Source organism: Drosophila kikkawai, chromosome 3L (assembly GCF_030179895.1).
Source record: "Drosophila kikkawai strain 14028-0561.14 chromosome 3L, DkikHiC1v2, whole genome shotgun sequence".
NCBI lineage: Eukaryota > Metazoa > Arthropoda > Insecta > Diptera > Drosophilidae > Drosophila > Drosophila kikkawai.
This window is the reverse complement of record NC_091730.1, coordinates 11,402,399-11,413,550: the sequence shown is the minus strand read 5'-3', so window position 1 is coordinate 11,413,550 and position 11,152 is coordinate 11,402,399. Positions and strand designations below refer to the sequence as shown.

Genomic DNA, 11,152 nt, shown 5'->3' with positions numbered 1-11,152 from the left:
AAGCCCGATTCTAGTTACAAATAAAATTGAATATTACAACTGAAATAAATTCACAATTGAATCAAATTTTGGAACAATTTTTTAAGAAAAAAAAAACCCAAAAAATAATTTTCAAAAAACAGGAGCCAACATATCGAAAGTAAACACCGATGACTGCCTGGTACTAGTTCAAGATTCCGATGCGAGTATTTATATTGCGGCGAACTGAACCATCCGGTGGCTATTTTTGGAGGATCGTCGTCCGCCGCCAGCTGTTTTCAATACTCAACGGATCGAAAAACGCAGACGAAAATTACTAAATTTTCAGAATATTAAATTGGATTTTACATAATTCGAGCAGGATAAAATGGAGTTCGATGCCTACCACCAGATCTGCTCCACGCAGACCGTCCAGTCGGAGAAGAAGGGCTTCTTCAACGAGTTCTGCGTGGATGTGCGCGAGGCATGTGGCGACAAGTGGCTGCGCAACTACTTCGGCAAGCTCAAGTCCAATGCAGCTCGAGTGCTTTCCATTTTCAGTGACCGCGAGGTGTGCGATCCGGTTCTGGGTGTTCTAGAGCATGTCCAGCCGGTCTTCAAGCAAAAGGACGCCCTTTTCTCCGCCCAACGACGTGCCCAGGCGGATAAGTTCTTCCTGATGAGTGGCAGCGAGGCGGAGGAGAGCAGCAGGGAGCTCCTGCAGCAGGCACTGCTCGCTGCCAATCTTGCTGTGATGCGGGCCCCAGACCGAAATGCTGACCCCACCATCGATGATGGACTCACCCTGGCATTGGCCTACAGATCGAGGGCCTCCATTCTCATCCGGCTGGGCGAGGGAGAGGCTGCTCTCAGTGACCTCAAGTTGGCCACAAACTTTGGACTGGATCTGAAGGCTAGTGTGGACTACTACTGCAAGATGGCCAAGGCTTATGCAGGTGGGTTATTGGGGTTTATCAAATGGGAAACAAAAACTAAATAAAATTCTTTTAGTTATGGGAGAACCCGCCCGGGCTGAGATCTCGCTCAAGATAGCCGAGAAAATGTCTGGCTCTGATCCCACACACATCGCCCTGTGTCGCAAGGAAATAGCTGCGGTGAAGCCGTTCCCCAAAGAGAACCACACAGGTCAGGTGCCCCAGTTGACGCATGGAGAGAATCCGGAGCTGAGTGGAGCGGCCAAGGTGGTCAAGTTAGTGGAGACCAAGGAAAAGGGTCGCTTCGTAGTGGCCGCCGAGGGTCTCACAACTGGCGATGTGGTGCTCTGTGAGGAGCCGGTGGCCGCCTGCCTGATACCCTCATTCTTTGGCACAAACTGTCATCACTGCTTCAAGAGGTAAGTTCAGAGGACAGGGACAGCCAGGATTAGGTATAAATTAGACAATTTCAGGCTGCACACGCCGGTTTCCTGTCTCCACTGCTCGGGAGTTGCCTTCTGCTCTGCCCAGTGCATGGGAGAGGCCTGCTCCAGCTACCACCGCTTCGAGTGCGAGTTTATGGATCTCCTGATTGGCTCCGGCATGTCCATCCTTTGCTTCATAGCCCTGCGTGTCTTCACCCAAGCGCCAAACCTGGAGGAGGGTCTGGCCACGGCCAATCTGTTGTTCGAGCACCTGTGTGCCCACGAGGAGGAGCGCCAGCCGGAGGATTATCTTCAGCGGTCTTTGATGGCCGGCTTCCTGATGCGAATCCTGCAGAAGGCTCTGTACTTTGGTCGGCGTAAGACGGAGGGTGTGAATCCCACGGCCGTGGAGCTGCAGGTGGCCACGGCTCTGTTGGGTTTGCTCCAGGTGCTCCAGTACAATGCCCATCAAATATATCAGACCCAGGTGACCGAGGAGCATCGCTTCGATGGCAGCAGGACGGTGTTTGTGGCTGCAGGACTCTATGGCACTGGTTCCTACTTTAATCACGAGTGCTGGCCCAGGTAGGTTTTAGTTTTCAAGGCTTAAATCTCACCCTTTGGAAGCTCACACTACGTATGAGTAATAATATGTATACGTAGTGTTGAACCTAACTTAAAATTGTTAATCAACTTACTTTAGGCGCGGGAGTGTCTTTGAAATATTTTTTGGATTTTAAATCAATGGAAATTTCCTTCTAAAAGGACAACAATTGATTTCAAATCCGTTTTAAAACCAAAATTTTAAGTAATGTTTTGCTTAAGAAAGCTTTTTAAACAATATTCCGGTCTTATTAAAAAACCTCACATATTAGTTTATAATTTTAATTTTTATATAACCTTATACTATAATCCATTTAAAACTTATTTAACCCCCGACTTCAGTGTTGCCAGTCACTTTGTGGGAAAGAAGCTGATCCTAACGGCCACCAAGCCGCATCGTCCTAACGAAGTGGTGGCCGTCAACTATGGTCCCATATTCATTCAAATGAATCTCAAGGAGCGCCAGCGATCCTTGCGAGGACGCTACTCATTCAGCTGCAATTGCATGGCCTGTCAGGAGAACTGGCCCCTGCTCCAGAAACTGGACAAGCAAGTCCGCTTTTGGTGGGTATTTCTATATAAAAAGAAAATCCAGAAAAGGTTAAAATATTTCCTCATCTTTCCCAGGTGCACTTCGGCCAACTGCGTAAACTTGCTAAAGTTTCCCAAGGACTTGGCCAAGGATGTTCGCTGTCCGCGTTGCCGCAAGAATATATCCCTCAAGGAGAGTGTCGTCAGGTTGATCAAGACCGAGGAGCTGTATCGGGAGGCTGCCCGGGCCATGGAGGCCCAGAAAACCCCAGAGGCCATCGAGCTCTTCAAGGAGGGCATTGAGATGTTCTTCCAGGTGGCTGCTCTTCCCCACAAAGACACTCTCGTGGCACAGCAGTCCCTCCAGAAATGCCTTGCCGACACAGGCACCACTTTCAAAAAGTAGGGAATTCCCCGGAAATCGGGCATAGAAAATAATCTGTCAATGCATGTATTATTAAATCGTTTTTTCTACTTGAATACAAATTAAACAATGAGATTAAAATATTTAAATAAATTAATTTTTCAATAGCAAAACATTAAAAAATGTATTTCTTAAAAGTTAATTATTTTCTGAGTTCATTTTATTGTGTCAGTAAAAAAGTTTTTACTTATGAATTGTGGTTTAAAAAACTACTTATAAAAATTATCACAAATAAAACTTAATTTTAATTATTTCATTTAAAATATTTAATATATTTTTGGTATTTTTAACGCTAAAAACTAAAACAACCAATTTTGTTCTTTGGTATTATTTTCTTAATGGCAAGTGGTCACACTGGCTGCACCGATTCTCATTTGTTTTGAAATTATTTCATTGTTTGTTGGCCAAAAATGTTTAAAAAACTTAAGCCCGGTGAAAGTGAGGAGGATATCCTCCGGATGTCCGCCGAGTTCAATGCCGAAAAAGCTAAAAATCCTGGCTTCCAGCCGGCAGCGGCTTTTGTGCGTGCCGACAGAGGTAAATAACAACATGTTTTTATGACACTCATTATGTTTATATTGTTTTTAACCATTTTGTAGCCCCCAAAAAGTCAATGTTTGCCCAGAGACGGGAGCAGGCCAAACTGGGACGCATTACCTCGGTTTCAGATAACAAGCAGGAGGAGATGGCTCCTCCAACCGAAGAAATAAAAGTAAAGGCAACAAGTGTCCCGCCAGAGGCTGTTGGACCTCATGTGGCCAAGATATTAATGGATGAAATCCAGGAGAACATTCTGGGTGATATAAAGAGTAGTAAAATGATTGCCAGCTCTATTAAAAATGTTCTGGGCGAAATTGTGGAGAGACCTGAAGGAGTACGAAGGCCAATAGCAACCAAAGAACCCAAAAGAGTGAGTAAATCGTGGCCAAAACGTGGATCTCAAGTTATTAATTATAATTATTGTGGTTTTAGGCCAGCCCAGGAAAACCCCGCAGTATATTTGCCCGGCAAATATTAGAGGCAAACTCACAAGCTTCAGGAGAATCAACAACCAAGACAAATTCCCCAGTTATTCATAGAAGTTCCCTGGTAAAAGAGTCCAAAATGGCACAGGAAATACATGAGGAAAACCTGAATGTGATTAACCAAATGAGTGAACAGGATATTTTGGCCGAGCGGGAAAAACTTTTGGCTTCGTTGGGTAACATGATTTTAAATCTAAGAGGATTTCATTATTCTTATGGAAATTAATTTAATTTTATTCACAGATCCCTCTTTGATTGCCTTGCTGACCAAAAAACGTCAAACTAAGGAGAAACCAGTTGATAACAAAAAAGCGCCACAGCTAATTGAGGCGCCAGCACAACCACCTAAAGCCACAGAGTCATCAAGTCCAGCAGTTACCTCCCTTCCCGACTCAAGCCCAGCTTTGGAGCTGCTGCAACAAAGTGATGAGGGTAATTGGGTTAATTTCAATCTTGTGGAGGACCACAAGTTGGCCTGGATGCGGGATATTCCAGCCAAGATGCGGGAATTAAAGCCGGGTCAGCAGTTCGATGCACGCTTTGATTGGAAGGGTGTGCTCCTGCCGCACACTCTCCAGGATAAGGACTCAACAGGGCAGCTAGATGAGCGAGAGCTCTATTTGCATGGCGAGGAAGCCGATAGGCCGGGTTATACGCTCCAAGAACTCTTTCGATTGGCAAGGTATTCTATAAGCTTTATTATATCAAATTCTAAATCTAATTAATACTTTTAAAGATCTACTGTTTTGCAGCAAAGGATCTCGGCCTTTGGTGCCATAGCGGGTATCTTTAGTATCTACAATCAGGGATTCTATGACCAAGTCCTAACCCTGCCCATTTCAAAAATATTCTTTTTACTGCGCTTTGGCCTGGATGACAATGCCCCTGCCCAACTTGAGGTTGTGAGCCGTTCCCTAGCCAATCTTTTCTATAATGAGACGGATGAGATACTGCTGGATCATGTCCATGATAACGCCTATTGCCACTGGCAGCCCACGCTGCAGGTTTTGGGTAATCAAGGGGATGCTAAAGCCAGCGATTCCGATCCAGATTCCATTGCCTTTCTGCAGCGCTACATGAAGCTACTGACCACCAGTCAGAGCGTGCGCGCCGAGGTGGATGAAGATGAGTCCGAGAGCCGTATGTCCATGGATGACTTCCAACTGGCCGAGACAGATCTTATGGATTGCCTGCTGCGAACAAATATATTGCAAAGGATCAGGTGGGTCTTAGTCTTCCACTCTCGCTTGGGAAACTATTTTAAATAAACTTCTTTATTTAGATTTATCTTAGACTCTGTGAAGCCGGACAACAGCACCGTGGAATCCTGTTTAAAGCTGCTCATAAGAATCGCAAGGACCAATCTCAAGGTGGCACGACAGTTGGCCAATGAAATCTATCTCCTGGAAGTACTCTTTACCCATTTTCTACCTCCCTCCCTGGGAAAAAATCAGTTTTATGGACAGCCCCAAACTTTGTTTTTAAAACTCATCCGAGTGCTGACTTGCCAACATCTGGACATTGCCAAGATTATTTCCAAGGGAGTCTTAATTTCAAGGCTACAACAATACTTGTTTCTGCAGGACAATAAGGTTTGTTTAGGTGTATTTATTATATATGAAAGGTTCTCAATTTATTGTGAATGTGAATCGCTTTGGCAGGGCCCCATGGTGCGTGTTCAGATCGAGGCATTGCGTCTGTTGCGCTGTCTGCTTATCCTGGGAATCGTGAATCGAGATGTCTTCAGGTGAGTTTTGGGCTAGTTACCCAAGCAGCACTATAACCTCACGCCATATAAACCGACTATTGACATCGATATAGCACTTGACTGTTTCATAAGCAGTTTCACAGCCATCTTTGCCCTCTGTTAAAAGAGTAGAAAATTAAAATGTATCATATAGTTTAATTTTGGGTGGGGGGTATGGTTAATTTCGACATTTTTAATAAAAAAAAACCTAAATAAAAATGAAATACCATACCCCAACCTTAAAAAATGCAACCTTTTACTTACTCTTGGTGCCGCAGGAGCTGACTAGACCGTTGATCGTGTCGTGTATTTCCTCCGGCAGGACCTCCTTTAGCGACTCCAAGTGCATTACATTCTGGGTGTCAATCTATGGGAATTCAAGATCTTAAATTGCTAGAAATAAAGTTTAAAGAAAGAGGGCTACCAACCAGTCCAAACATGTCAAACATGCAGTGTAAAAAGCAGTTCAATTTCTCATTATAGGGAAACATCTGATCCCTTACGGACTTCTCCATTATTTCTTTTATTCAAAAAAATGCAAACTTTGGTTAATTTTAAATTCGTTTGCAAGAGCTTAACTTACCTACGGAGACACCTGTTTGATTTACACATCGCAAACGCAGCTTCTTCACTTGCTTTAAGATCATCGGGTTGATCTCTAGCTAAAAAGGACACAAAGTCTTGCAGCAGCTATTTTTGTCTTCGAAGATACTTACTGCTTGATTTGAAGGAATAAATTCGGTTAGGATGAGCAGTGCCACAAGTAGGCTGAACTTCCAGGACGTCATAGTGAATCCGATTGAAAAATTTGCAAAAATCGAACTGAGCTTGGGTGTTGGAGTGCAGCTCATTTTTATAGACGAACCTGAGAATTGACGGGGCGTAATAACTATCATTGGGATCTCATTTTCAGACAGTTCCTGCCCGCGCTTCGCCAGCTTTTGGACTGGCACTGTAATCACAGTGCCTTTGGTGATGTGGGCGGTTCGGGGTTGGTAAGCCAACACGCAGCCGCCCTGTTGGCCGCTCTAGTGGCCAGCGGCGAGAGCGGAGCGTGTGACGTAGAGGGACAGAAGCTGCTCGTAGAGCCGTTGAACAATTGCTGCTGCAGCTGGCTGCATAAGGCGACGCGTATGGAAAGAATCAAGGAGGTGAGTGGTCTGCTAAGTAAATCTAAAAACTCTAAAAATCCTCTGAAACATTGCCTGAAAACCCCCTCCCACTCCAGTTTAGTCAAATGACACTTCTAAGTGCCGCCTTGTACGCCGTGTCCTGGTTCTCGCGGAATGGCTTCTTAGGACCCACTAGCTTCCAGCCCTTTCTTCGCAGCATTCTGCCCAAGTTCGTGCAGTCGAGCAGCTTCATAGCAAGCGTCCAAGACCTGGCGTGAGTTGAGCTTTGGCCACCTACTGAATTACTCCCTTAATTGCTATTATCCACCAGCAAGGTATCTGTACTGCTGAGACGCCCCATAGATCGACGCCATGCGCACGCTGCGCTGCCCAATGTGGGCGCTGTGCTCATGCACGACTATGGGCCGCAGCTGATTCTCAGCGAGACGTATCCGGTGCATCTATTGAGTAACCTCTGGGCCCTGCTAGCTGCCGTGTCGCTGGAGAGCAGAGACAAGCGTCCATTGTTTGACGCACTTATGCAACCGGCGGTGCTGGAGCCGCTGGCGGAGTATCTGCGGCAGCTAAGCTCGCAGCTAAATCGCGTCCTGGCCACTAACTTTTATGCCCGCAGCGAGCTAAGGTTCATACACCAGCTGCTGACCACCGATGGAATGGAGACGTACTTGAAGCGTCCGCAATTACTGCAGTTGGTCTACAATTATCTGTGCTGCCTGTCCACGGCTCATGCCGCGCAAATCAAGAGCACCTTCGAGCGGTTTATCTTCAATGGGGATTATGTCAAGCTGGACGAGGCGAGTCTGAAGCTGCTACAGCAAACGTGCCTGGAAATTGTCTATCCCCACATAATTGCTGTAAGTACTAAGAAAATTGAGAATTCTGTTCTAAACGGGCCACTCTTAACGTAGATTTTTACATTAAAGTACAATATATATTTTATTTAATATTCTTTAAGTGTATAACGCAGATTTGTATATTAAAGTTTCCCTCTGCTTTAACTCTAGGACAACTCAGAGCCTTCGCTATCCTTGAGCTACACCCAAACACCCATCTTGCCCGCCGACTGGCCCTTCTTCCAGATGCGGCTTATCCTTAGCAATTACTTGCAAAATGTGCAGCAGCAACCGGCAGCGATATACTCAGGTGAGAAAGCACACACTTCAAACATTCTTTTTTCTTTTTTTTTGCAATTTTCGGAGGATAAACCAACGTTGTTGTTTTCTTTTTATTTCTGTAAAGAAAACCAGGTGGTCCGCATGACGCTGTCGTTCGTGAGGGAATTGGAACGGGAAGGACTGCAGGTGGTTAGCCCGCTGGAGAAGCTCATGTATCTGATGATTGCCTTCATGGGGCCCGACTCGCAGTTCCTGGAGCCGGATTTGCATGAGCTGCTGCGCGATTATCTGATGGATTTCTACGAGCAGAGTGCCGCGCATGACTTTGACTTCGATGCGGAGCTGGTGGATAAGGCTAGGTTTGAGCCACTCTACTATCTGTTTGTCGAGCACTTTGAGGCAGCCAGCTACGGCGATGAGTTGTTCAGCTCCCTGGTGTTGCTTCCCCTGGCTCAAAAGTACGATAACAAGTGGAGGCGTCGTCTGTGGTCCGAGCATGTGCAGGCGGTGCGTTTCCTCAACTGCGATGAGAGTTTGGTGGGTTCTAAGAATTTAATTTTGTGGAAAATACCAGGAAAATCATAATTCTGTTAAATCCCTGTAGCTTTTGGGAGGAGTGTCTGCATACTTGGAGCCTGTGGAAGAGGAGCCATCGCTGGTGCAGCTGTATGGCGATGCATTAGAGCAAAAGCTGGTTCGTCCCGGCAGCATTGCCTTCCGGATAGCACAGCACCACTTTAACCACTCAACGGCGGTGCACAAGACCAAACTGTTTTGATTATCAAAAACTTAATTGCTGATATAGCTGTAGAGTTTGCTAAAACTGCGATAAAGTTATTTAATTTTGGAATCCAAAGTCTTTTTTAAATGTGACTATATTCTATTTTTAAGAAGTGATTGATTTGGATTTATCTGCTGGCCGTTGCTACCTCGGAATTATGAAATAAAATTGAACTTGGGGAATTTAAGCTAGTCGCTCTCTTAGGTAGCCTCTCCTAAAGTTTAACTAAGTAAGTAATTAATTTCTGGAGCAGGTCGTTTGTCATCATTGCACTGCACTTCAACCAAACTGTCCGCGGATGTCCAAGGCAAAATAATAAGCTTGGCAAGGCTCTCCCCACCGTCCGTGGTTATGTAACAGTGCGTTCGGAGTAATTACGAGAGGCAGCGTAACCTGAAGTGCCTCTGGCAGGCTGTCTAATGCAGAGCATTTCGCTATCGGCCTCAATTAATTAACATCATTTGACTTATTGACACATGGGCCACGACGACTTGCTGCCGTCGCAGCCGTAAGCTTTGACGGTCTGATAAAATATATGTAATTAAAACCGAACACAATTGGAGGGGCCAGTGCTAATTAAATCATTTGATCTAAGTACTCGTGCATGTGTACATTTTTTGTTACTTTCTTGGGACCCATACACCCGCACTTGTCATGGGGCTTTCGTGTGACACATGGCGTATGCGCAACATAGCGCCACATACCATACAAAGTTCAACCTTTGGCATGATTTACGGTGGTGGAAAATTCAATACCCCGAGGCGTAAAATGTTTGAGTGATAATTGCTATTAAATAGACGTTAATTACTTGATACCTCCGGGGTACGAGCGCCGTCGGTAAATATTGGCCAAGAACCCATAAATTTAACCAGCGGTAATCTGTTAAGTCAACTGAAATTAAAATTCGATCGAAGAGGTGCTATTAATAGGCAGTCGGCACTTGATTGCCACTTGAGAACTTGAGTTGATATTAAAAGGGAGTTGGTGATGCATATATATTTGTATTTTCAATGCTAATTGCATTCTTATCAATGCTTTTCGAAAGAAATAATCAATAAAGTATTTAAAAAGGATTGCGTACTGTCTATGCTTTGAACATTTCTAAAGTAAAAGATTACCATATATTGAGCATAATTTTAAACACATTTTAACCTTTAAATTTTAAGAAACCTCTTGTAAACTCTGATGAACATTCTTTCCCCAAACTCACCTTGTTGCCCAAACAAATTCAATATGGTGGGGCAACATTATTGTTCGTTCGATAAAGCCTCAAGGCCTCCTAAAGTTACATTTCCCCACTTACCCGGTTGTAGGCCAAATTCCCAGCTATTTGTATACGTATGCACAGGTATCCGGAGCCGGCTCTTATCTTTGATAAAAACATTCGAAATGCCAGATAGCGAGCTCCCATTTATATTGGAGGCCCTCCGGTTAATGAAGTCTATATTGGCCTCCATTTGGCTGGCGATCACTGAGCCAAATATTTGCATAGCCTGCACTTGACCAAGGAACCGGTTTTGATTTGTTCCTTGTTCAAATATTTTCACCAAGGTGTGGGTTAAATTGTTATATCTGTCTCTTGACTGTCAACAGCTGGTAAATATTTGTAGGAAATGAGGGGGACAAAAAAAAATAATACAAAATAAATGACAAGTTTGAAAAATTACCCCAGAAGTCTCCCATACTTTCAGTCGTTCGCAGAACAAGCTGTTGTCCTTAAATTGTTTTGAATACTTTGTAGGTATTGATTTATTGTAGTTGAATTTCTTTTTTGGTTGGGGAGTTTTTTTTTATTGCTTACAAGGAATTATGAAATGGATGTGGACATTTTTCTTATATAATAAATATATTTTTATGATTTCAAAATAAAGTTTTAATTTTATAAAAATATGATGACTGTTTTTTAGCTACAATAAGATCGTTCGAAGAATGGGAAAATAATATGGATATTAATATAACTTCTTTGTTGAAATACTATAAATATTTATTAATTTGTGTCCCTCAGTTTATCATTTAAAATTAAAATAAGCAATTAAGCTATCTATAATTATGTGTTTTATGACTAACCTACTATATGTATAGTATAGTTTTGTATTATAAAATGTTATCGCTTTCAGTGTATCTAATTCATACAAACAACTCACTTGGCTCTGTGACTCTCTCTGAGTCATCTCACGAACTCATTCAATTCACCGGCACGGAGGTATGCATTTCGGCAAAGTAAGGGTGAGGGTGCATAAGCCACCACCAAGGTTTCGGTACCGGAGTCTCCGGAGGGGCAGCCAGGGGTGAAGTTCAGTGGCTATATTTCTCACAAACTCCGTTTGTGCGCGTGTGTGAGATGGAATTTTTATGCCTCATGTTTGGGACCGATCGCGTCATAATGTATATAGTTATGCTGTCGCCGACTTGGGTTCCGTTTGTGTTTGTTCGCCGCACTTCGACGGATGCGGCGAATTCGGTTCGGCTCGGTTC

At 44.0% G+C, this 11,152-nt stretch overlaps 3 protein-coding genes across 3 annotated transcripts; 2 read left to right on the top strand and 1 right to left on the bottom strand.

Annotated features, from left to right (window-relative positions):
* The first annotated feature begins 220 nt into the window (after positions 1 to 220).
* Positions 221 to 2,968, top strand: Smyd4-2 (SET and MYND domain containing, class 4, member 2). The gene is made up of 5 exons (XM_017178614.3): positions 221 to 914; positions 970 to 1,312; positions 1,367 to 1,903; positions 2,264 to 2,485; positions 2,549 to 2,968. Exons 1-5 carry the CDS (start codon positions 347 to 349, stop codon positions 2,856 to 2,858), a joined length of 1,980 nt encoding a protein of 659 aa, XP_017034103.1. The 5' UTR covers positions 221 to 346; the 3' UTR covers positions 2,859 to 2,968.
* Positions 2,969 to 3,227: 259 nt separating this feature from the next.
* Positions 3,228 to 8,840, top strand: LOC108083138 (RNA polymerase II-associated protein 1). Its single transcript, XM_017178819.2, has 13 exons — positions 3,228 to 3,413; positions 3,476 to 3,786; positions 3,849 to 4,077; positions 4,145 to 4,583; positions 4,638 to 5,123; positions 5,184 to 5,493; positions 5,563 to 5,648; positions 6,562 to 6,799; positions 6,877 to 7,034; positions 7,092 to 7,635; positions 7,786 to 7,924; positions 8,021 to 8,433; positions 8,501 to 8,840. The coding sequence occupies exons 1-13, from the start codon at positions 3,287 to 3,289 to the stop codon at positions 8,672 to 8,674; spliced, it is 3,654 nt and encodes a 1,217-aa protein (XP_017034308.1). The 5' UTR covers positions 3,228 to 3,286; the 3' UTR covers positions 8,675 to 8,840.
* Positions 5,495 to 6,570, bottom strand: Obp69a (Odorant-binding protein 69a). Its single transcript, XM_017178820.3, has 5 exons — positions 6,365 to 6,570; positions 6,232 to 6,310; positions 6,077 to 6,168; positions 5,913 to 6,015; positions 5,495 to 5,765 (listed from the first exon to the last, which is right to left on the bottom strand). Exons 1-5 carry the CDS (start codon positions 6,542 to 6,544, stop codon positions 5,665 to 5,667), a joined length of 555 nt encoding a protein of 184 aa, XP_017034309.1. The 5' UTR covers positions 6,545 to 6,570; the 3' UTR covers positions 5,495 to 5,664.
* Positions 8,841 to 11,152: the final 2,312 nt, after the last annotated feature.

Bases quoted from the DNA above. Each gene is read 5' to 3' on its own strand.
- Smyd4-2 (XM_017178614.3), top strand. From the start codon at position 347: ATGGAGTTCGATGCCTACCACCAGATCTGCTCCACGCAGACCGTCCAG. The intron at 1,313-1,366 runs GTAAGTTCAGAG...AGACAATTTCAG, and splicing joins TGTCATCACTGCTTCAAGAG to GCTGCACACGCCGGTTTCCT. The intron at 1,904-2,263 runs GTAGGTTTTAGT...CCCCGACTTCAG, and splicing joins AATCACGAGTGCTGGCCCAG to TGTTGCCAGTCACTTTGTGG.
- Obp69a (XM_017178820.3), bottom strand. From the start codon at position 6,544: ATGATAGTTATTACGCCCCGTCAATTCTCAGGTTCGTCTATAAAAATG. The intron at 6,016-6,076 runs GTTGGTAGCCCT...GAATTCCCATAG, and splicing joins TGTTTGACATGTTTGGACTG to ATTGACACCCAGAATGTAAT. The intron at 5,766-5,912 runs GTAAGTAAAAGG...CTCTTTTAACAG, and splicing joins CAGCTCCTGCGGCACCAAGA to AGGGCAAAGATGGCTGTGAA.
- LOC108083138 (XM_017178819.2), top strand. From the start codon at position 3,287: ATGTTTAAAAAACTTAAGCCCGGTGAAAGTGAGGAGGATATCCTCCGG. The intron at 5,649-6,561 runs GTGAGTTTTGGG...TCTCATTTTCAG, and splicing joins GTGAATCGAGATGTCTTCAG to ACAGTTCCTGCCCGCGCTTC. The intron at 8,434-8,500 runs GTGGGTTCTAAG...AAATCCCTGTAG, and splicing joins TCAACTGCGATGAGAGTTTG to CTTTTGGGAGGAGTGTCTGC.